The following is a 25,485-nucleotide window of genomic DNA, read 5'->3' as shown; positions in this document are numbered from 1 at the left end:
TAGCTCAGCAGAAAATGTAGGACATGCGTGTGTGCGTGCGTGCGTGCGTGTCTACGTGGGGGAGGAGTGTAGACGGTAAAATATTTACAACTGGTGACAGTGACTTCAGGTAGAGGGGATGTGGGTGTTCACTATTTTTTCATTTTTTCTGTATGTTAGATATTTTTCAAAATGAAAATTGAGGGAGAAAAACATATCACTGACAGACTTACTAGCGGTTTGGAACAGGTCAGGCAGCTCATTTGCCAACTTCTCCAGTGCTATATCTGCTATGGGGCCAAATAAGACCACAGGTCTCTTGAAACCAGCTGAAATGAGATAAGAAGAGCCATGAAAACACCTACATGTCTTCAGCTGCTGAGATAAGAAGCAGAAGTATTTCACAGGCTACTGATAACACAACTAAATCAAAGAAACTGAGTGTTCTCCCACCTCTAATTCAGACCAACTCTTTTCTGCAGACTAGACCGTCACTCCCCTCACTATTACAGAAGATAAACTTTTACACAGAATATATAAACACTTTCTGAACGGTGGTATTAAAAAAAATGACTGAGGTTGTAGAAATATGAGTTTCCATAGCTCACTTTTTATGACATGAGTTTGCATAGCTCACTTTTTTTTATAAGTCTTACTTGATGTTTAAATAAGATCCTAACTCTGTACGTTGGCTTTGGTCTAAGTGACATAGAATGTGAGCATTAATGTCTAAAAATGAAGAAAAATAGGCTCAGAGCCCACTTGGCTTCCTCACCTTCTCGAAGCAAAACCCTCTCGTAAGCCGGGAACTTGGTGCTGACTGACACCGCGGCTGTGAGGTCTTCCCGACTCTTCCGTAAGTTCTTCTTCACACCGGACCTCTGGCCACGCATTCTCCAGAAATCTGCCCTGTCCCCAGCGCTGTCTCTCTGGGCGGTCTGCACGCTGGCCATTTGTTCCGCTCTGAGAGAAGAAACCAGGGGAAGTAAATCTCTCAAGCTGGGAAATGCACAAATGTGCGTGTCACTGACCAGATCCAGTCCATGTTTACTGATGGACTGGGATTGGAGAAGATGTGGCTTGACAATGGGCAAGTTTCACAGGGTGAGAAATGCAGGGACTTTCTCTTCTGGTTGGAGGCAGAGAAAGGCTGGCTGCACACAAAATCCAGCAGAAATGGCTCAGTAATTAATAAACATGCTACCATGGCTCATTCTGTTAGGCTGGTATGCAGGCATACCCTGTCTTACTGCACTTTGCTTTACTGTGCTTTGCAGATACAGTGCTGTTTTTTGGTTTTTAGAATTTTTTTTAACAAATGAGAGATTTGTGGCAACCCTGCATTGAGCAAGTCTACTGGTTCCATTTTTCCAATAGCATTTGCTCACTTCATGTCTCTCTGCCACATTTCGGTAATTCTCATAATATTTCAAATTTTTTCATGATTACTATATTTGTTATGGTGATTTGTGGTCAGTGATCTTTGATGTCACTATTGCAAAAAGACTACGACTTACTGAAGGTTCAGATGATGGTTAGCATTTTTCAGCAATAAAGTTATATATATATTATTGAAATATAGTCAGTTTACAATATTGTGTCAATTTCTGGTGTACAGCATAATACTTCAGTCATATAGGAACATACATATATTCGTTTTCACATTCTTTTTAACTGTAAGTTACTATAAGATACTAAATGTAGTTCCCTATGCTATACAGTATAAACTATCTGGCAATAAAATATTTTTAATCAAAGTATGTAGATTGTTTTTTTGGACATGTTATTGCACTTAATAGGCTGTAGTATAAACATAACTTTTATATGCACTGAGAAACCAAAAAATTTGTGTGACTTGCTTTATTGTAATATTTGCTTCATTGTGGTGGTCTGGATCTGAACCCGCAGTATCTCCAAAGTATGCCTGTACAGTAAACAAACCTGAAACCCTTGCCAAACTAGTTAGCTTTTTTCCCTTTTCTCCCCATTGTCAGCCAACCAATAAGTGTTCACTGGGGTGTGTGAGCCTCTCTCCAGGATGAGGGCTAGACACTGGACAAGGGTGGCATGCTCGTGTGCTATGGCCACATGGTGTCTGCTCAGGGGCTCAGGGCAGCAGACACACTCCTTAGAAAATTGTCTAAATGCCAGCCAAGTCCAAGAACTGACCATGTGATGCTGAGACTCAAAGCAAACCACCTGGTGGCAATTTATAGTTCCATGCCACTCCTCGTACACGAGATGCAGGTGATGGGAGAGGACAGGATGAAAAATGATGAAGTTGTACGGGGCTTCCTTTCAGGGGGACCCATACATTATTTATTTGTGGGAGGAAAACGCTTAGGGGGTCGCGTGGGCTCGTGTGGTCTCAGATACCTGCTTTTGTTGGGGATTAAGCCTTTCTCCAATTCATTTCCGATCCTCACGGCCAGCCAGTGGCCCAGTTTGCCATCATACAGTGTATCAACCACGCGGAAGATCTCCCCCCTGGTGAAGACCAGGCTCTGTGGAGTTTCCTTCTCACATTCAAAGTGGCTTCTGATAAAAAACGAATCCCCTCTGCCACAAGCCAGTATGTCTCTATATACTGAAAGACAAAAGCATCACTGTATGCTGCCTTCAGCTTGGCCAGAGGTCTTTTCTGAAAGAGTCATCAGCTTCTCCAATCTCTGAGTACCCTCTTCACCTTCTCTTCATTTAGTGAACTCAGTGCACAGGCCCCACGGGAACCACAGGAAGACAGACAAGTAATAAGTTCACGAGTTGCTGTGATGGTTAATTTTATGTGTCAGCTTGACTGGGCCATGGGGTGCCCAGGTATTTGGCCAGACATTATTCTGGGTGTGTCTGTGAGGGTGTTTCTGGATGAGATTAACGTTTTAACTTGTAGACCAAGTAAAACTCCCTGGTGTGGGTTGGCCTCATCTAATCAGCTGAAAGACTGAACAGAACAAAAAGATGAACCCTTCCCAGTAAGAGAAAATGAACCCTTCCTGCCTTCAAAATGGGACATCAGCTTTTTTCCTGCCTTCAGACTCAAACAGATACATTGGCTCTTCCTGGATCCTCCTGTCAGCCTTCGGACTGTAACTACACCAGCGGCTCTCCTGGTTCTCATGCCTCTGGGCTTGGACTGGAACTAAACAACAGCTGTCCCAGGTCTCCAGCTCGCCAACTCATCCTGCACATCTTGGGACTGGCCAGCCTCCATCATGATGTGAGCCAATTTCTTGTAGTAAATATCTCTTTCTTCCCTTCTCTGTCTCTCTCTATATATACACACACACACATATGTGTATATGTGTGTATACATATACATACATACATATACATACACATCCTGTTGGTTCCACTTCCCTGGAGAACCCTGACGAATACAGTTGCCAATCAACCCTCTGAAGCAGACATGCAGATACTATCAACCCCTGTTTTACAGATGAGGACAATAAGCCCAGGAAAGGTGAAGCAACTTGGCAGGCTAATTAATAAGGGACCTGATCATCAGGCATGGTCCGTTGCATCTGTCTACAGAAAAATTCAGTAGTAACTCCAGGTAGTAATTAAGGCTGGATCACTGTTTAGAAAAAGTTTTATTCTAAATCGACTAGTGAAATTCTTTCAGGGGGTGCATGGAAAACATTTCTATAAAAAGGTAAATGGTACCCCAATTTTTCCCACATACCTGTGACTGACAGATTACGTGTCAAGATCCACTTTAATTTTCTAATACCCAGATTTGCTTATTCTGATCCCAAGATACCTCCTCCCCCGCCTCCCCCCTTAGATAATAACCAAACCTGCTCACCATCAGCTCGGCTCTGAGCTAAAATAGTCACCATTTCACCTTTGGGGATTTCTAACAGGTAGAGAACAGCATCCTCCCGAACCAGCCCTCGGAAATCCTGTGTGTTCACCTGACGGGAGGGGAAAACAACAAAACAAAACAAAACAAAAAAGAAGTTGTTTTTATTAAAAGGTGCTACCTGAGCTTTTTACCTGTTTATGTCCATCAGGGCCTGCCCAGAGCAAACCCCAGGTGTGAACAAATCCTTAGTGCCCTACTCAAGCCCTCGCAGCATCCTGCTACGGGCCTGGGTTGTGTGGGCATCACCACCCCTTCCTGTCTCCCACACTGCCAACCACTGGTCAGGATTATGCCCATACATCAAGGATTCGTCACTGGATCAGGTGAGAATTTCTCATGGTTGTGTCTAGCTCCCTCTCTTCTTTGAGTCTCCTATCCAGGTGGCCAGGGAAGTGATGTACAATTCTGAATCAGATAACTATAATGCAATAGGGAATGGTGGGATTTGTGGCAAAGGAGCATGCCAGTCCAGCTTAAGGAATTAATACTTTTTAAATTGATTCAAAGAAAAGCCTGAAAATAAGGATTCTGTCCAAATCCACCCTTTTCTTAGAGCTTCTATCACCTGGAATTGAAGAGCATTAGCTTTATATGGCTGACCATGAGCCTAATACTTTGCTTTTATATTTAAGCTTCTGATACACAAATGGGCAAGAAGCTCACATCTATTCCCTACTGATTGAGCAGGGTACACTATAAATAGCTTTTAAAAGATAAGTTAGAAAGCAAGAAAAATTGAAAGTAGCACAAAGAAGACATTTTGACATCAGAACAGAACCTTTGAAACTATTTTAAAACAATAAATACAAATAAGTAAAACATAAAAATTATTTTAAAGTACCTAAAATTTTAATAATGTATTACAGAAGTGAAGATACAGAATTCCTATGACATATTTTCTTCCATCATTGAGGACCTACAGAATACTTTAATCAAAGAGTAATGCTTTACACTATGGAGTGACTATAACTCGGTGGAAGTATGTAAAAAACAAAAAGAGTAATGGTTTACTACTGAAAAAAAATCATTAATTGAGCCTAATTAAGGTTGGAATTTACAAATAAATGAAATAGGCATTACACTAAAATTTACTTGGTGCTTTTAAAATAGAGTGATTTACTAAAGCAATCACATTAACTTTTCCTTTGAAAGTATTTAGCATTTATGACAGCTTATTCCCATCTCTCTATCCCCGAATCAGAGATATTCCCACTTTGGTATCTAATCCATTCTCGCGTGCCAACTGCAGGTCTACATCTGCATCTATATATGGCCACATGTATGTTTTTCCAGGCACTGTACATGCTTGTATTTTTTATTTAAATAAGACAGTGTCATAGGCTTGGGAGAAGACCTTGGAGGTCCCTTTGTCCATCTCTCTGGCCACTTGAGACTGACTTCCCATCAAGCCAAAAACTATAATGGTCAAAATTAAAGCACCCATGGTAGCTAAGGTTTTAAAATCCACAAGGTTAACAACTAAACTCAGGAGCTTTTTTTCTCTTTTCCTGAAAGAGAAATGACGATCACAGCAGGTAAAAAATAAGCGAAGAGACAGGCAAGCCAGGCACCAAAGCAGGTGTATCTCTGTTATTTACAAGGCACATATTCCGCCACAGCACAGCGCACTCATGTTTCCATTCCACATGTCAGGGTGTCACCTTTACAGAAGGAGGAGCAGCACTTACAAAACCCACAACCGAAAAAAGTGATTGATGTACATGCATCGTACCTCCATACATATTCAACGTGACCACTGAAAGGAGTGCTAAACAAAATGAAGGAAAAGAGGCCAGGACAGCACCCTGATACTTGAAGGTCAGGTTGTGCAGCCCTCTCCGACAAATATCCACTGTCTGTTAGTAGTCTATAGGGTCTAGCTGTGTCTGCTGTGAGTCTGAAGTCTGTGTCAGCCACACTACAGCAGTGTAGCAGCGCCTCTGCCCCAGTGGGCGAGCTCAGTCTTCTTTACACCTTTGTAGACTTGACGGCTCCTTTTGCAGTCAACAGAAAATGTATGCACACCCAAGCATGAGAACCACCTATTGTCTGACCTCCAGATGAGACTATTGCAAAAGGAGCTGGTTCCCAGTTTCTTCCTTGTCACCGGGGTAATAACGGGAAAAAAGACACTTTCTTAAGCAGAAACGTTGTGTACTGTGACTTGTACCCATGGAGGTGACTCTCCCCCATCTTTAATGACTTACAGAGAGTTCTGCCAAGCCCCTAAGGGAATTCACCTTTTGTTTTCCCATGGAAATTTGAAAAATCTTCTTTTCTCCAGGGTACAAAAAAATTGTATCCTTGAACTTTCATGAGTAAAGGCTTTCAAATTCCTACCTGACTTCCTGCGGCCCCATGCTAGTTAGGAAACTTGCTTTTTCTTCTTTGGCATCAGCCCAAGAGTAAACTGGTATGAGCTGACACTCGAATGAGGTTCTTACCAGTAGCACTGGGTAAGTGGTATTTCCTAGGATCAGGTGGTACCATGAGGGTCACTCAGGTACATGTGGTCTTCTAGGATCCTGGCCAGAGCCAAGGAGGGTCTAGAATGTCACTGGAAAGCTTCTGCAAAGCTCACGGTCAAGGTTTGCCCTTTATATGCTCCAGAAATGAAATGTGAACTATTGCCAGGAGGCCCTGGGCCAAGAAGGAAAAGGACCCCCCTCTTTTTGTGCTCTGCTGCCTGCTTGCCTGGGATCTCTGCTTTTCTCCCCTCCCCTGAGGCCAGATGCTCTTATCTGACCCCCTAGTAACTCATACGTGAGAAATGCAAGTTTATACAAGCAGAAATTCCAGTGAAGACAATTCCCTAGCATTCTATATTTTTATGCACACAAGGTACTTGGCGTTCCTGAAGTTAATTCTGAAGTCAGTGGGAAACACATGATATGGATCTCACAAAATGTCAAAGCTGAGGTGGTTATCATTTTAAACAATCAACAGATTATGCAAACATATATACGGTAACTTTAAAAAGTACCAATATTTGATTAACCAGGGATTTTCCTTCCTGGACAATTTTAGATGTAAGTGACACATGGAGTGGCAGCAATTGGTGTTTCAATGGGGAAAAGGAACAGGAACTCTGCCGGGTATCTTGTAAGTGTCATCTGTTCTAATGTGCCCAGGGTCCCTGTGAAGCGGGTACACTTATCCCAACTCAACAGAACAGAAACTCGAGTCTCAGTGGTGAAGCCAGAGCCACAGACTAATATGAGGCTGGGACGGGACTCAAATCAGACAATTTGATGCCAACACCCGCATCTGTTCAATTACAGGACATGGCCTGCAGACTGACATCCAAGTGGGGGAGTCAACTAAAAACCAAACATTAGCAAGATCTTGCAAAAGGCCTTTCCCCTAGGCCTTTAGTTAAAGTCTCAATTTTTTGTTAATCAAACTAATAAAAATCTTTGCAAGGGTCTTGAACACTATAAATTCCCACAGACGTACAGGTGAGTTTCAGGTTCCAGGACTGAGAGGCAGGACTCACCCTAAGGAAACAGAGACCCAATGCTTGGCAGCAACAAACTTGCAGCTGGTCTCTTTTCACGAGCTGGACCACCCTGTTCTTTCCCAATAACACCTAAAAACAGGGCTGGGGTCTCCTACCTTCAGAATCTGGTCCCCTTCTTGAAGACCTTCCTGCTCTGCTGAGGTGCCCTCTTGAATGCCTGCCACAAATATCCCGACGTCGTTGCCACCAGCCAAGCGGAGGCCCACGCTGTCACCCTTCCTGAACCGCACCATCTTGGTATTGGGGCTGCAGTGGGTTCAGAAAAGAAAAATGGGAGGTTTTGGGGGGCTTTTTTTTGGTAAAGGGGAACCAACATGAGCAGTGAGAGATTTAATTTCTTCTATCCACAGAGTGATTAATCCTTTAAAAAGCCTTCTCTCGTTTTTCTTATATAATCTGTAATTGTATCTGCCTTGAGGCTGTGAGATGCGTATCAGTTGGCCACTTTACCAGTGAAGAGTAGAAATACTGAATGTTTACGTAAACTCATTCAACATTAGAAAGCAAATAAAGGCAGGGTTAAGGGCAAAAGTCAAGGTCATCCTATTGCTACTGCAGGATTCTTCAAAAGGAAAGCCTGCTGCCCCCACAGGGCACTTGTCAGATGGAGACGCACAGCCTGGGTCTGGGAGGCTGCTCATGAACACCACTGACCCCAGGGGGTTTTCAACATCAAGTGCAGAGCACTGTAGCACTTCTCCCCTCCCCACACGCTAGGATCACCTGTCACTCTAGCCCCTACAGAGTTAACTTAACTGCAGTTAAGCAATATCGCACCCATCTGGGAGTTACTGGTTGGGCAAACTCAAATATTCAGAGTGACATCTGGGACACTAGCCAGGTAAGGAGACAAGCAGACAAAGTCAGCATAATGAAGCTGACTCACTTCCACGTTCTACTTTTCCTACAAGTGATTTCTCTTTATTTTAAACACCAGCAATAGGGAATGGTTAAAGGCAGTTGAATTTGACGTAAAATCACCATCTATAGTTTAAAAACACCTTTCTCCTAGATTTCAGTTAAGGACACAGCATTGTGTGGAAGAAGAAAGAGGGAAAGCAAGAGAGATTGAAATGCATACCCGTATATTGCTAAATCTTCAGAACTCGGACGAAGAACAGCTCTTGGGGCTGGTTTTGGTGGAGGGACTGTGGATTAAAAAGCATAGTTACCAACCCGGACTAACAGGAACTGGTTTGTCTCTAAATATAAAGATTACCAAATCCACAAAAATTAAGTCTGTACCTTATGTTACATATATGTGATCACATCAAACAGCAAAAATAAGCCTTAAAGTGAAATTTAAAATCCCCCTGATTTCTGGAGTGATGGGGTACCAGGAGCATCTTTTGCTGTAATATCTGGTCTTTGACCTCAGTTCCTGACACAGAATTCCTACATCCCTTGGAATTTCCTGGGTGTTAGGGGTGTCCTTTGTTCTAAAGAGATGACTCTTGGTGGGTTCCTGAACAGCCTCAGGATGGGACTGGTCCCAGCAAAAGGAAGCCATGCACATGACAAAGCTTCCATTAACTAGGGGGTTCAGAGTGCATTAGGGTTGGTGAAAACAGTGAGGTGTTGGGAGGGTGACATGCTTGGCGAGGGCATGAAAGCTCTCTGCCCTCTCCCCACATCTTGCCCTATGCATCTCTTCCATTTAGCTGTTCTTAAATCATATCCTTTAATTAAAACAAAAACAAGACAGTAATGGTAAGTAAAGTGCCTTCCCGACTTTTGTGAACCATTCTAGCAAATTATCAAACTTGAGGAGGGAAGTCATGGGAACCCACAGTGGAGAGCTGATTGGTGAGAAGTGAAGGCACAACCTGGGACTTGCGACTGGCGTCTGCAGTGGGAGCATCTTACGGGACTGAGCCCTTAGCATGTGGGATCTGCACTAGCTCGGGTGGTCAGGGTCAGAAATGGACTGAGTTGTAGGACATCCAGGTGGTGTCTGGAGAATTAGAACTTGTAGATGGGTAGAGGACAAAACCCACACAGTTGGTGTCAGAAGTGTTGTGAGCAAAAACAGTTCAGGTTGGGGTCAGGGCTGGGAGATGAAAGGACCATGACTAATGAAATATAACAAAAGGTTTTCAACCTGCTGGCACAGAGAAAGGGCTGTCACTTTTTATACTTCTTCAATATTAAACAAGATAGGAGTACCCTTCCCATATATAGATTTTTAAAAATGATTTTTAAATAATTTTTCTCCCTCCTTCCAGGCACCTTCTGGAGTTACCAAGCACACACCCCTGAACACGACTGTTTAAAATGAGCCTCACCTGGGGATTCCTCTTGGTATCTGGGTTCCTTGCTGGGCTCTGGGCTGACTGCAGCTGCAATATCCCCAGTGGACTTAAAGGGAGTGGGCGTGGCACCCATCCTGGACCATCGGCTCTGCATGTCCTCTCTTGAACTTAAGCACACGTCATGTTAATGTCTCATCACGTGACAGATTTGCAAATATGTATGTGCGTACACCCACGGGGACGTGTGCAAGGGGAAATATACATCATCTTACTTTGGCCTTTCCTTCAACTTTTCATTTGAGGAGTGATGATCATAATCAGAATACTGCTGCCGTCTCTCCTCTGGAGAAAATGACCGGTTTGACTCTATTTCTGAGACATCTGATTTCAAAAATAAGAAAAGACTTCTTAATAAAATATTTAAGACCAGTGCCAGAAATTATTCTATTCTCTGGGCAAGGAAACATGGGAAACGGAAGACAGACGGGCAGTCATTGTGCTATTAGTCTGACAGTGTTCCTTTGGGAAAAAAAAAAAACTCTGATAGTTTGAAAGGAAAGGCATTAATTAACAAAGAGGAATCCCAATTCAGAATTATATGTTCCTCTTTCATTATACTTTCCGTCAAAGCTGCCACTGAAGAGTCAAAATCCAATGACGGGATCATGTATGTCTACACTCATTTTTTTTTTACCACATAGACCAGCGCTTCTCAAACTTTAATGTGCATACATGTCACCTGGGATCTTATTAGGATGCAGTTGTTCTGGGTGAGGCCTGAGATTCTGCAGCTCCCTCAGGCTCCTGGATGATGCCGATGCTGCTTGTGGGCTGAGTGAGGACCACACACAGAATAACAGTAATACACTGGGTGCTCCCAGCGCACTGGGATGACCTCTCATGCTCTACTTGTGTTCCTGCCCTGCACCCCTAGCAGTAACCACCTGATTAGACACTTTATATCATAGACATTAAATTAAGTTTTAAGGGTTTATAAAGCAATTCTTTTAAAAATCAACAAGTCCATCTCCAAACTGGAGAACTTAATATTTTCTAATCTTGTCTGCACCAAGGTGATACCAGATGGTTAAGTAGGAAATATTATGTCTATTTATTTTTAATGGTAATGTTTCCATGGTTAAAATGTGACCCTATGCATTGGATGTCAACGATACTTCAATTAAAAAAAGAAAAAGGAAAAAAAAAAAAACGTCAAGACAGGCCCAAGAGCAAAAAAAAAAAAAAAGAGTAAAGGGCCAAGAAGCCACAGACCATGTTGAAGGACATGAAGTTGATTTGCTTGTGGAAATAAAGACTAAACCAAATAAACAAATGATACGTTATCCTACGTATAATTCATATTCAAGATAAAAAAAGAAATGAATATAGCTTCATAAAGGAGAAGAGGTGACACAGATTGCTAACCAATGAATGCCACCATATTCAGTCATCCTGACTGACTCTCTGTTATACTGTCTTCCTGTTTTAGCTAACCTCTAGATCGTCTTCTCTTTGTTGGAAATATTAATAGCCACTTCAAAAACATCACACGACAAAGTGCAAGAATGAGCGATTTACAAATGTTAGTTCTCTGAACCACTCACACATGCATTTTTTACTAACAGGTTTTGTTTTCAACGGCCTAAATCAGAGCCCACCAGGATTCACAAGGGCACCAGAACTTCATGCTGGAATCTTAATTTCAACAGAGCCTTTGGTAGGACAATAACAACTTTTGAAATTAAAGTTTAAATGAGAGGTTTTTGTCAGAAATTTAGCTTCCAGCTGAATGGCCACGCTAAGCAGAGAGGAGGCTGCAGAATCACCAGCCTTCCCGGCCTCTGGCTAGCCTGCAGCCTCCGCTTCCTTTACCTTCTATTTCTGAGTCGCTGTCATTTAGAGATGGGATGTTGATGAGCGTCTGCTTGCTGTCCCTCAGCACCACGAGCTGGAGTTTTCCTCTTGACTTTTCTATCAGTTTTCGAGCATCCGTTAAAGACATGTTCTCAGTCACGGTTCCATTTATCTGTGTTTAGGAAAAACGGTCATGTTACATGCAACACCACCATTCACAGTGAAGTGTAAAATTCTAATATTCTCCTTCTAAAAATCTGAAGGCTCTGTTCAGCTATTCAAACAGGGCTTTAGGGTGACTGATTGAATAAAAATTAATTACCCCTTAAATTAAATATAACCCTGCCTGCCTGGAACCCAAATACAGAAGTGAGAGAGCTGTACCCTACTTAAGTTACTCTGTTAATTAATTTAACTTCCACTCTCCAGATGATGGTTTGGTTTACTATTGGAACGTGTTTCCGGACTGGAGAGGTTTACAAGAACTATTAAATATTCAGTATTCATATACTACCATCTCTCCCTCTCATCTTTCTTAGGGAACTTAAACTTTAAATAAACAGGGAAGAATAAAGTCTTCGTTGAAATTAAAAAAAAAATTCCACTATTATAAATCTCCAAGTCTGGTTTTCCTGATAAAAAAAATTATCTCTGCTGCTCTTCTTGCTTTTTTTCTTACTATTGACTCCCATCTCAACAAAGCTTCACTGTGTTCGCACTTGAACGTGGAAAGGCAGACTGTGGAGCTGAGTATGAACTGACTATTCTCTGCCTTGTCCCCCACCTTGAGAATTATGTCTCCTTCGTGCAGGTTGCCATCTTTAGTCGCCAGGCCGGTTCTGGTCATTTCCTTTATGAAGATCTGGCTCCCAAGCCGGAGACCATACTCTAGGAGACAAGTGCACAAACATCATGCATTTTGTCAACTTGTTCAGAAAACCTGAGTCTAGCTTTTAGGACTATTTAAAGATATGTATGAAAAATTACTTTTGCATGTGAGAGTCTATAAGACCACTGGCCTGGACTGGGCAAAACAGTCAATGTCATAAAACAAACAAACAAAAACCCCAAAAGAGGCAGAGGGACTGTTCTAGATGAAAAGAGACATAAAAACTAAATGCTGCATGAAACTTCACTAGATCCTTGAGCCAACTGGGGGAGAGGTGGAGGGTAGGGGTGGGTTATAGTATTTTGGAGCAACTTCAAAATGAGCTGTGCTATAATATATTATAAGGCATATTAATGCTAATTTTCTTAAGAGTGATAATGGCATTATGGCTGTATAGGAGAACGTTCTTATCCTCGGGAGGTATCTGCTGAAATATTTAGGGGTAAAGGGTCATGCTGCCTGCAACTTACTTTCAAGAGGCTCCCAAACACCACTGAAGGACAGAGAGAGAGGAGGTAGGGGAGGAAGAGGGGGAGGAAGGAAAAAAAAAAAAAAGAGAGAGAGAGAGAAAGAAAACAAATGTGGCAAAATGTTAAAAACTGGCAAAACTAGGTGAAGGCTAAAATTAACACTTTTCAAAACAAAATGTTGGGGAGAAATAAAAACAGTTCAATACATCTTAATAGGCAGGGTCTACTTTCAGTGCAATTGCCTAAAGGAAGGCACCACAAATAGCACACCCTCCATTGGTAACAATTTCGATTGTGTGGGGTTTGGCACTGAAAACATTTCAGTGTGTGAAGCAAGGGAGTAAATAAGCCAGCAAAGCAATAAAGTATTTAAAACTTGCACAGCTCTGGGGCGTTTATGGACTTTGAGTTGTCCTCAAAAGAAAAACCACTGTTATTTACGAAGTATATCTGTTTTAAAATATTTTATATGCTATTCAGACTACCCTGATTTTACTTATTCAACTTGCAAAAATATACATATTAAGGAATTTTGGTTATTTTGAAGTTACCACAAACCTAGCAGGTTTTATTATTATTGTTATGGACTCAAAATCCCATCATTACAAAATAAAGTAACTTAAAAAGAAGACATACAGGTGGCCAACAAGCACATGAAAAGATGCTTAATATCGCTAACTATTAGAGAAATGCAAATCAAAACTTCAATGAGGTATCACCTCACACCAACCAGAATGGTCATCATTAAAAAGCCTACAAATAAGGATAAATTGTATAGCACAGGGAATTACAGTCATTATCTTGTAATAACTTTTAATGGAGCATAATCTGTAAAAATACTGAATCACTATGCTGTACACCTGAAACTAATATAATATAACTCACTTATACTTCAATTAAAAAAAAACAAATACATAACATTTTTAAAAGAAAAGTCTACAAATGATAAAAGCTAGAGAGGGTATGGAGAAAAGGGAACCCTCCTACACTTTGGTGGGAATGTCAATCAGTACAGCCACTGTGGAAGACAGTATGGAGGGCCCTTAAAAAACTAAAAATAGAGTTACCATATGATCCAGCAATCCCACTCCTGGGCATATATCAGAGGGAATCTTAATTCGAAAAGATACATGCACCCCAATGTTCACAGCAGCATTATTTACAACAGCCAAGATATGAAAGCACCCAAGTGCCCATCAACAGATGGATAGATAAAGAAGATGTGGTGTATATACACACACATAGTGGATTATTACTTAGCCTTAAAAAGAATGAAATAAAGCCATTTGCAATAAGCAACATGGCTGGACCTAGAGATTATCATATTAAAAAGTGAAGTCAGACAGAGAAAAACAAATATCACATGATATCACTTATAAATCTAAAAAAAAAAAAGGATTTGAATGAACTTATTTACAATGAACTTACTTACTGGAAATAGACTCACAGACATAGAAAACAAATTATAGTTACCAAAGGGAAAAGGAGAGGGGGGACATAAATTGGGAGTTTGGGATTAACATATACACACTACTATATATAAAATAGATAAACAAGGACCTATTGTAAAGCAGAGAACCATATTCAATATCTTATAATAACTTATCATTGAAAACAATCTGAAAAATTGTATATATGTATAACTGAATCACTTTGCTGTACACCTCAAACTAATACATCATTGTAAATTGACTATACTTCAATTAAAAACAAAAACCAAAATAACAAAGTAATTTTCTGCCACTTAAAAATGTTAGGAAGTAGATTTAAAGGTAAGTTTGTGTGCGTATTACTTTCTCTATCTTGTTTTATCTTATTCTATTTTATTGATATAGTTGATGTACAATATTTTATAAGTTAGAGATGTTCAAGATAAGCTTTAAATGACTTACAGGAAGTTAGCACCAGATCTTACCACAAGGATTAACAATGTTGAGGTGCACCCCCACCTTTTAGGAGGCTGACATTCAGGAAAGAACAAGGGTGAGACAGATAGCATCTGCTTTCATGGATGCCAGCTCCTTACTGGTTAAACAGCCTCACAGCCCAGGGCAGAATGCTGAGACAAAATTAAGCAGTGACTTCTATGTATCAATAGTTCCTCTAACCTCTTACTGCAAAGTTACAAATAGGTTGTTATCTGTGTGTTTGTGGGCATCTCCAAAATGAAGGGGAAAAAAGTCAGCTGATCAGCTTCTAAGACTTTTACCAGCAAGGCCATCTGGGGTCCATGAATTATAAAAAGCTGGCCATGTGAATGGATCATATTTTTCTTAATCAAATGTAGGTCCTGCCTACTGCCAGATATTTATAAAGATTAATTCTTATGCAACTCTAGCTAGTGATAGCTAAATTATTATGTAATCTTACCAAAAGGTGGCCAAAAAAATATTTTAAAAAGTGGAAATTTGGGGAAAAAACCAAAAACAATTTCTAAGTTTGAAAAACAAAATGGCCCAGAAGGAGTAAAATGCTGTATCAGCCACGGGGCACAAGCCCCCTTTCCTCCTTAATAGTATTACTACGACCAGGTATGACTTGGGCAGTCTCTTCAGACAGACGTCTTTTTAACTGTGGCTCACAACTCATGGGTAAGTCTTGAAATCAATTCAGTTGAGTTGTGACCAGTATTTTTAAATTTAGTATAAGGGAACCTCTCAGAAATCATCACAGATGATTCCATGTATTCCATGAAACATATGGCCAAGTCTTTCATGTACTGGCGCATTCATGATTATTTGCAAGATGTGGTTCTTTCTGTGGCAGGGGGAGGAGGGAGAATCGAGGAAGGAAGAGGAAGAAGAAGAGGTGAAAGAGAAGGAAAAGACTAACAAGCACTGAAGCAGGGAACTCAAGAACCTGGGTGCACATCCTACAGAGCGTGCATCACCTCTCTGAAGGAGGTCTCGTGCCAAGTTATCTTTCTCAAAACTTCTCTGCAGTCTGCAATCTGGAAGCAGAATGGATTTTACTCTGCAATTGTTGGGGTTTAATGAATTAATATGTCATTAGCAGTGGCTATAAAGATTCTATAGAATCCTTAAACTTCTTAAGATGTACATTCCTCAGAGATAGTGCAATCTCAACTTTCACCCTTATTTTCTAGACCTGGGCTCCAGGTATCCCATTATTCACATCCCTGCAGTTATTTCAATATCCTTTCAATATCAGGTATTTCAATAGGTACCCAGTTCTAAGTCAAGTCTTTATGTTCCTCTAGAAGAACTGAAGAAAACAAACCCTCTTATCTGATAGGCTATTTAAAATGCAAACTCCAAACCTAAAAACCAAAACGCCTTTCCCTTTGCATTGCTGGGTATTCTTCATTTTTTTTTCCTCTTTGAAGAACAATGAGAGAACAAAAGGAGATAAAAGATATGTTGTAAAGAATTCAGAAAGTTAGAAGCCAAGTATCAATGCAAGGACTACTTCAATGCTGGGCTCTAAAATCCCTGTTCATTCACCTACTTGCTTCCTATCCCCTATTTCCCAGAGATAAAGTTTGAGTTCCAAATCCACCACTTACTAGCTTCATGATGTGGGCAAGTTGCCTCCCTGAGTTTCAGAGTCCTCACCTAAACTGCACGTGCTACTAGCGTCTCTAGCTGCCACATACGGCTTTGGTGAATCTGGATGTGCTGAATTGCATGGAAGCACTCCAGGAACGCAAAAAGGGACGGGCCCAGGCCAGAGCCTGCCTCATCCACGAGTGTACAAAAACCTTTCTGCACCTTATTATTCCCATCTATAAAACAGGAATGAAGTCTCCTATCCACCACACAGGCCTCTGGTGAGGATTAGAGATTATTCTTTCTGCAGAGGCCCTGGCATAGAACAAATACTCTATCAAGATAAGCTGGAGTATTGTCCTCTACGGTGGTTTCATCAATTTAGGCTGCACCAGGTTCACCAGGAGGGCTTGTTAACACACAGACTCCCGGGGCAGGGAGGGGGCACCCCAGTGTTTCTGATTCAGTAGGGCTGGGGCCTGAGAATCTGCATTTCTAATGAATGTCCAGGTAATATTTATCCTGCCCTGAGAACCACTGGCCTATCAGTTTAAAGCCAAATTTCCACAGCCTGGCTCAGCCACTGATGATACTACTTTGTGCAAGTCAAGGAACTTTTCTGTGCCTCAGTTCCTTGTCTATAAAATGAAGATACGAGTAACACCCAGAGGAGGTGGTAGTGAGGCTGCAATGAGCTAATCCGTGCAAAGCATTTAGGTCAGTGCTTTGCGGACAGCAGGTGCCACGTCAGAGTTAGCTATTACTGTTACAATGCTTTTCTTCATCAAGCATGACTACCTTCATTTGCTTTGCTTTTGATCAGAAGCACGCCGATGGGCCTGTCCGAGTCTGGCTGGTCAGGGCGCCCCTGCGGCTCGGGACTGGGGCTGCGGGAGTGGAGGTGCTCTCGACTGCGGCTCCGGGACGCCCCGTACCGGGCATCAGGCTGGGCCCTGTGGCCATACTCCACCTCAGGGCTGTAGGCTCGATCATAGGTGGGGTCAATGCTCCGGCCGCGGCTGCTCTCCCGGGCTCGCCCGTAGTCATCGTGGTCCAGGCCCCGCTCCAGGCTGCGGCCGCGGCTGTGCTCTCGGGCTCGACCGTAGCCATCATCGTGGTCCAGGCCCCGCTCCAGGCTGCGGCCGCGGCTCCGGTCCCGCTCCCGGCTGCGCGCCCGGTCGTGGGGACGGCCCCTCTCCGGGCTGTCCTCCCAGCTGTGGCTGCGCCCCCCGCGGCTGCTGGGCCGGCTCCTCTCGCTGTACCCACTGCGCGCACTTCTGCCATCAAACTCATCCATCACCTCAAAAGCCCGGTCATCCTCGTGGATGGGAAGGCTGCTCTGCACCGGGGCCACCTGGACCTTCCGGGGCCTCTTGACCACCTGTCAAACAAACAGTGGGGACTCAAGACCATCACAACCAAAAAGAGAATGCTGTGGTTAAGAGAGCTGGTTCTCCTTCCAGTAAAACTGTCTGTGCCTGTCCAGTCGCTAAGCCTCAGGTTCCTCATGCAGAAAACAGGGACAATAAATACCTCAGGGGGTTGAGAATAAAATAAGTCAATGAGTATTAAGCTGTGAGCACAGTGCCTTCAGAATCTGCTTCTACTCAGAGTGTGAAAAGCCCCAGAGACTTTAAATCAGTAAGTTACAAAAATGAAAATCAGAAAGTGAGACATTCTGCATAGCTCCCTAGGTTCATACAAAAGTCAGTGTTATTAAAAAGAGGGGGCCAGGCAGGGGGAGAGGCAGAGGGAAAGAGGGACCTTTGTAGATTAAAAGAGACTAAAGAGATAAGGACCGAAAGTGATGCGTTAACTTTGATTGGATCCTGGAAGAGGAAGAAAAATATTCTATCAAAGACATCTTATGATATGAGGTGTGTATTAGAGGATATTATAGAGTTGCTATTAATTTTCTAAGACAGGATAATAATATTATAGTTACGTAGAAGAATGTTCCTATTTAGGAACCTTGCAAAAGAAGTCATTGAACTGTCATTTCTGCAACTCCCCCTCTAATGGTTCACTAAAACTATGTATGTTTATAAACATATATAGAGAAAAATCAAGTGACTATGGCAGAATATTAACATTGTAGAAGAATATGTATGTGGATTAAACTAATCTTTGAACTTTTCTTTTTGCTTGAAAATTTTCATAATACAAAGGCGAAAAAAACCTAAATACCACATGCCCAGAGCATCCCCCTAGCTATGCCCCTAACACACGGTATTCCAATTCTCACTTTGTGTGTCCAATTGCCCCACTGGAGTGAATACTCCTTGCAGCTCAGACCTGCTCCAAGGTCAAGTGGTATCTGGCTCACAGTTGATTTTCAACCAATGTTTGCTGAATGAATGAGTGAATAAATAAATGAACGCCAGTATCTCCTAAAAAAATTGAGTTTATGAAGATAGAACAGATCCTGTTCAGGCCTTTACAAATGAGTCTTTGAGCTCATAATTTATTTTCTAAATTAACCCTAGTTTACAATTGTTCTCAGTCTAGGTAATTGTCCTAGGGAGTAACTGTCTAACGTGGCTCTTAAGGCAAATTCACTCAGATAAGTGAAGCACTGGTCTTCAGTTAGAAGGATGAGGAAAAGGCAGAGAGGGAATTCCTTACGTCTTTACATCACCCGCAACATCATCCACCCAAAGTGCTGAGGATACAGAAGTAGTGGCCCCAGGTTACATAAGTCTGTCAAGTGCTTAAGAACAAGTGGTAATTCTCTGGGCATAAGAACAAAATGCTCCTGAGGCGAGATGAAAACAAACCCGGAACTTACAATGGCAGCGATCTTCCCACTTTTTCTCAGCTGCTGAACAGCAAATGAATGGAGCACATCTTCCATGGGGGTGCCGTTAACCATGACCACCCTATCATTTTCTCTGCAAACAAAAGAGAAAAATGGGACATGAAAAACTCCCATCTAGTCACTGTGAATTGTTTATTTAGGAACAAATAAACAGATTAACCCAAAATGCTTATTAAAGGGCTCAGTGTTTGATGACGCCCGAGGCTTAGTCAACTCGGTCTGAGCTCTTCTAAGGAAGGAACCCAGGAGCCACTCAGCCCATTTGGGACAGTATCTCCTTGGAGACCACCTGGGGAGAAGGACTCAAACCATGAGGTCCCTCCAGGAGGCACTGGAGAGTATCAAGATCTGACCACAAACGGAAATTCTGCATCAGGCCCTCCTAACCCAAGGTACCGGTGTGCTTCAGCAAGTCCACAAATCTCCCCCAGCGGAGGTCGATATCCACTTGTGTTTTGGAGGGGAAGAAAAGACTGCCTCAGATTCTTCAAGAAATTTTGAAGTCCCAGAACCCTAACTCTTACTTTATCTCATCCCCCAAAACCATGTAAAAATTCTCCTTTGCTCTCTGTATGAAACACTACTAACTTTCATAGGACCACTGAGACTTGACATGCCAACAGAACCTAAACTTTGGAGCTGTCTGGCCAAGGCAGTTGTGTGATTAACTTTAGATTCTGCCCTGAGCAGTTATCCTGAGGAAACCTAGACATACGTCTTTCTGAATGGCATTATTTTCTCTTCAGACCAGAAGGCTGGTGGCTGGAAAACTTGGGTATTCAATGTAGCAAAATTTCCCAATTTCCACATTCCTCTTACAAATTAGATAATCATTAAGCCAGAGTATCCTCATTCTCAATGAATATAAATTAAAATAAATATAGACCCATTATATTCAATTTAGATTCATTAAGAAAAAAAAGATCATGACAATTTTATACTTGGCGCTCATATATGATTCCTAAACCCAAGGATGACAGTTAACGATAGACAGTTATAACTGTCTTCCTGTGGAAATGACTGCTTTCCTTCACCCAAAGTCTGGATGTTTCCAAAGGTTTGGGGATTGTTAAAATAGTGTGTTATGGTCTCAACTACTGCCTGAAGACTTTTCAATATGTACAAAAGTTCCTTTTCTTTTTTAATTTTAAAAGTGGACACCACCCAAAACTCCCTGTTGAGGGCCAACCAATGGGGCTGGCAGGGATTGGGGGCAGGAGGGACACTCACTGAAGCAGCCCGTCGGCGGGTCCACCCGGAAGCACGTCAGAAATGACAATGGACGTTTCCCCATTTTCGAAGTGGGGATTGTCTCTGCCTCCGGACACTGCAATTCCAAATCCTCTCTTGGAATCCTGTTCATTGGAGTTAAGAGAAAAATTAAAACAAAATCCTTCTATAAGTGGCTTTCAGGATTTAATACAAGCAGTCAATAAAAGAAAGGTCAAACCAATAACCAGAGATAGCTCAGGAACAGAGGGCTTACAGAAAGAAAGGATAAACAAAATAAAGCATCATCATGGTTAGGTGACAGGTTTATAAAGGGAAATTCCTTATCTAAAAGAAACAGGCTTGTGAAAGCTGGACAAAATTGACAGCACAGACTGGAGTTATCACTAGAAGCTGGCGGGGATGAGAAATAGCAGCGTCTGTCCAAATAAGGACGTGCTATTGGAATCTCCAGTCACACCTGTTCTCATATCCTGGCCTGAGCTGGAACGGATTCAGTCACAACTAAATCTGTGCTAAAACCATATTTTTTAAGTATACCCTTAACTTGTAAGCCAGGTGAACTGGTGGTTTCACGTCAATGTAGGGTGAAAAAGAAGTAAATGGGTTTTCAAGATAAAATCTGAAGATAAAGTTTTTTGAGATCTTATGAGAGAGCAAAGCACTGAACTCTTTTCTACATGCAGGTAAAATGGAAACACAGATTTATTACATCCAAGATTAATCTAGAAGTGTATCACAGTGAACCTAGATACCACATAATCCTAATTCATTTCGGTGTTTAAAAAAGGCTAAGCTCGTAGATGTCATCCAGATGGCAGGCGTGTATGTGATTATAACCCTAAATAAGGATTTGATTATGTAAAAATCTACTCAGAGAATAAAAGAAGGAACCCCTCCTCCATCTCAAGAAAAGTTCCCTTGTGAGACCCACTGTGCCAACTGCTGACAAACAGTTACCAACACAAAACAAGCTGGGTGGTTGTCCATTAATCACAGGGCCCGGAATTTGGCACTACCATCTGGTACCCGGTTTTACAAAGAGGTAGCGCCATCCTATACCGGGCCTAAAATGCCTCTCACCTTTGCCTATTTTGGGTCCAAACTCAAACGGTAATGTGGTGGAAGGGCAGAGAGAAGAATCAGAAGATGACAAGAGGTGAAAGATTAAGACCTGAAGGGGGAAACCCCTCAACTGAAGAAACCAGAAGTTTCGGCACCTGAGTACCGATACGTGTTTTTCTACCTGGATTGGTTTAATACACGTTTATTCAAGAACCAAATTTTCACTGAAGTCAAGGTTTGAGATTCATGGTCAAAGGAAAACCCTCCCTTTGAGGAACTTACAATCCCTCTAAGAAGCGACAGAGACAGGGGGGATTCAGAGCAGGAGTAAGACCCACTCGGGGCCCAGGAAATCAGTGACGCTGACCAAGGCAGGTTGCTGGGATAAGACTTTGGCATCATGAGTGCATTTCTAGTCTAGCTCAGCCACACACAAATCACTTACAGACTCTTGACGACTGTGTTTGTTTCGAGTGGGGCTAATACCTACCATGCCTACCTTGAACTTTGCTGTCAAAATAAAAAGAAACAAAGCTAACATTTATTAAGCAGCAATTATATGCTAGACTCCAAGTACTGGAAGTTCTTCGTATTGCCTAATTTAATAAAGAGGGGCAATACATGTGAGATGGCTTTAACAATTATGTAAAATACACTCGTGTGGTATTACTTCTACTTTCAATCCCATGGGGTGTGGTGGTGGGGAGAGGAGGGTTGGGGGGGTAGGTGTTAAAAATTTTATTAAGTCAGCATCTCTTAATATAACCAGGAATGGGATTAGGAACACAACCCATGTTTCCTTATGGCTAAACCAATGTTTTTAAAGTTTTGTTTGGACTTAAAATTCACTGAGGGAATTAAAAGTTATACACACCATAATTAAAATTACAAAAGTTTGCAGAAGCTACCTCAACATCCTTAAGTAGAACAGGTTATTTCCATTCCTCCTTCCCTTTTCTCTCTTTTCATAACCTGTTCTGTCTGGAAATAGGTGAATGCACTAAATAACCTCTATAATTTTCTATATTATATAGACCTTAGCCAAAAAGTGTAATAATATGCAAATCCTTGGTCATGCAGGAATTGTGTTTGTCTAAAAATAATTAAGATCCATGATCTGTTGTGGTACACACACACACACAATGGAGTATTACTCAGCCATAAAAAGAATGAAACAATGCCATTTGCAGCAACATGGATGGACCTAAAGATTATCATACTAAGTGAAGTAAAGGACAACAGAGAAAGACAAATATTGTATGATATCACTTATATGTGGACTGTAAAAAAAAAAAAAGATACAAATGAACTTACAAAACAGGAACAGACTCACAGATACAGAAAACAAACTTACGGTTACCAAATGGGAAAAGAGGGTAGGGAGAAATTAGGAGTTTGGGATTAGCCAATGCAACCTACTATATATAGAATAAACAACAAAGACCTACTGTATAGCATAGTGAACTATACTCAATCTTGTAACAACCTATAATGGAAAAGAATCTGAAAAAGAATATATATATGTGTGTGTGTGTGTGTGTGTGTATACATATGTGTGTATGTATACATACGTGTGTGTGTGTATATATATATATATATTACTTTGAATTACTTTGCTGTACACCTGAAACACTGTAAATCAACTATACTTCAATTAAAAAAAGAAGCAAGACCCACGATCTGTATGCTCAAGAACGTGATGGCAGCAGAGATGGCACCAGCAGCACTCACCTTCTGGAGGGTCACGGTGTACTGCTCCCATATCAGTTCTTCCATGCCTGAGGCCTGTTTGAAAACAATCAAAACCAATTTGATTAAAACCACAAACATTTCAATGTTAGAAATAAAACTAATTTGAAATGTCTCCATAGAAAGTCCAGCTCACACAGTCTACATACCAAAAAGAGTGGATAATTTTTAGGATCATTATACTACCTGTTTTCAAACACACTCTCGTTCAATGAAATGACAAGCTTAATAACACTAGAAGATTAGTGAAATACCTAGTGAGAAATGTACCTTAAAAATCACGAAATATTAAGTGTTAAGCCTTTTTATTATCACTATTCCAGAACATTGGCATGATAAAATCCCTTTTCTACTGTTCTAAATAGATATATGTTTTTTTAAAAAATCACTCTCCCTTTACTACAATTCACAAAAGAAAAAAAAGAATTGTAAACTCAAAAACAAGAAAACAAAAAAAGGAGACAGAATACTTCCAGATCACAGTCATTTCAAAATGAAAACCAGTTTTTAAAAGAAGTAAAACACTAAAGCATCGTGTCTGGGGAAAAGGGGGAGAGAAGAAGCTGGATTAAGCTGACTGTGTAAATGTTTTTTCCCCAATCCCCAAATAAGCTACAGAAGTTTTAAATAAATCAAAATCAAAATGTGAAAAAAAAAAATCACTCTCCTGAGGGGAAGGGTACAGCTCAGTGGTAGAGTGCGTGCTTATCATGCATGAGGTCATGGGTTCAATCCCCAGTAATTCCGTTAAAAACAAACAAACCAACAAACCAAATTACCTCTCCCTAAAAAATAATAAAATTAAATTAAAAAAAAAATCACTCTCCCTTCCTCCTGTCAAAGGTGACCTCCTAGGCAAGTTTTACGCACTTTTATGTCTAAAGGAATCCTTGCCCTGATCACGGAGAGTGCCAAACTGCATCATCTGTGGGACTGCTTGGCCTTTCCTCCACCAGTATTGCCAGTGAAGATGATAATCCCTGCATAAATAGATCCCGGGGCTTCAGTTTCTGACAATATTCTAAAATAGATAATCTATACAAACCTGAAAATAGTGAGTATCATTTTAAAAAGTAATGCTAATAGTCCATGAAATACAGGTTGCCTTTGAAAGGAAATCCTTAAAAGCAAGAAATGCGAAAAAAGCTCAAAGCCAGAGAGATAAGGCAGCAGTGAAGCAGGCATTTCAACAGGACACTAGGAAGAGAGAGAAACTGTAGCATCCAAACAGGGTGGAGATCAGATTAGAGTAGATGTATTAGGGAAAAAACACTACCAGACAGATGGAGACAGCAGGGACAGTCACTTGTCTCATTCTTGGCTCTCGGTAGATGGAAATAACTAGTACCTCCCTGGAGAACTCCTGTATCAACAGACCTGTACTCATTCAGGTTTGAGACTGAAATTCATATTCCAGATGTGACCACACCCTTCCCTAGAACAATCACATTCAAAGTGGTTCTGCACTGATGGCACCACCCAGGTGAATAGGCGCAAATGAAATTGTCTCCCAGGAACACGCTAAAACACAGGCTTCACAGAATCTCCCAGGTAAGTACATGAGGAACAAGAGTTCACAATTTAAATACACACACAAAACAAGTCACTGTTCGTGAGAGTTGAGAGAAACAAAAAAACCTGCAGAATCAAAGACTATAAATACTGGAAATATCAAAGACAAAAAAAGTATTTTTCATGTGTTTATCTTAAGAAATTAAAAGGGAGAATTCAAAGTACAATGAAAGAACAAGAGAACATCAAAAATGACCACGCAAATCTTTAAAAAAATTTTAGAAATAAAAAAATACGATAGTAAAATTAAGAAAATGGATTAAATCACACACTACACATGTCTGAAGACAATAATGAATCAGAAGACAGATGTGAAGAAATTACCCAGAATACAGCACAAAGCATTTAAAAAATGGGACATATGAAAGAAATTAAGAGTGAGGAAGTCCTACAATGTTTCTAATTAGATTTCCTGAAGGAGATAAGAGAGTATAGGAGCGATGCAGTACTTAAAGAGACCGTGGCTCCTCTAGACTTAGAGATTTTTCAGGTTCAAGAAGCCTGATGTATCACAAGCAGGGTACATTTAACAAAAAAGTAAGAAAAACACTTCTAAAAGAGACTTGAGAGCAGCCAGGCAGCAGAGATTACAAAAGAACAATCAGAACAACAGCCAACTTCAAAACAGCAATAATGAAAGCCTGAAGCCAGCAGGACGGTATCTGTAAAACAGTATCTGCTGTTTCGGGGGGCAGAAAAGACATCTTTTTAAA

The 25,485-nt window shown here is 41.2% G+C and overlaps 1 protein-coding gene across 9 annotated transcripts in view; it reads right to left on the bottom strand.

Annotated features, from left to right (window-relative positions):
* Positions 1–25,485, bottom strand: part of TJP2 (tight junction protein 2) — a 111,118-nt gene that overhangs the window by 14,122 nt on the left and 71,511 nt on the right. For all 9 annotated transcript variants that reach the window (XM_064490253.1, XM_064490254.1, XM_031449824.2 and 6 more), the window contains 14 exons: positions 23,183–23,236; positions 20,387–20,511; positions 19,127–19,229; positions 17,137–17,719; positions 12,255–12,358; positions 11,489–11,642; positions 9,889–9,997; positions 9,650–9,783; positions 8,446–8,512; positions 7,460–7,610; positions 3,785–3,893; positions 2,356–2,566; positions 755–942; positions 213–308 (listed from right to left, as the gene is read on the bottom strand). In XM_064490253.1, the coding sequence (XP_064346323.1) occupies positions 213–308; positions 755–942; positions 2,356–2,566; positions 3,785–3,893; positions 7,460–7,610; positions 8,446–8,512; positions 9,650–9,783; positions 9,889–9,997; positions 11,489–11,642; positions 12,255–12,358; positions 17,137–17,719; positions 19,127–19,229; positions 20,387–20,511; positions 23,183–23,227 (2,179 nt within the window). In that variant the 5' untranslated portion in view covers positions 23,228–23,236. The remainder of the gene's footprint in view (positions 1–212; positions 309–754; positions 943–2,355; positions 2,567–3,784; positions 3,894–7,459; positions 7,611–8,445; positions 8,513–9,649; positions 9,784–9,888; positions 9,998–11,488; positions 11,643–12,254; positions 12,359–17,136; positions 17,720–19,126; positions 19,230–20,386; positions 20,512–23,182; positions 23,237–25,485) is intronic.

This window comes from Camelus dromedarius, chromosome 10 (genome assembly GCF_036321535.1).
Source record: "Camelus dromedarius isolate mCamDro1 chromosome 10, mCamDro1.pat, whole genome shotgun sequence".
Classification (NCBI taxonomy): domain Eukaryota; kingdom Metazoa; phylum Chordata; class Mammalia; order Artiodactyla; family Camelidae; genus Camelus; species Camelus dromedarius.
This window is presented reverse-complemented; position numbering and strand designations above follow the sequence as displayed.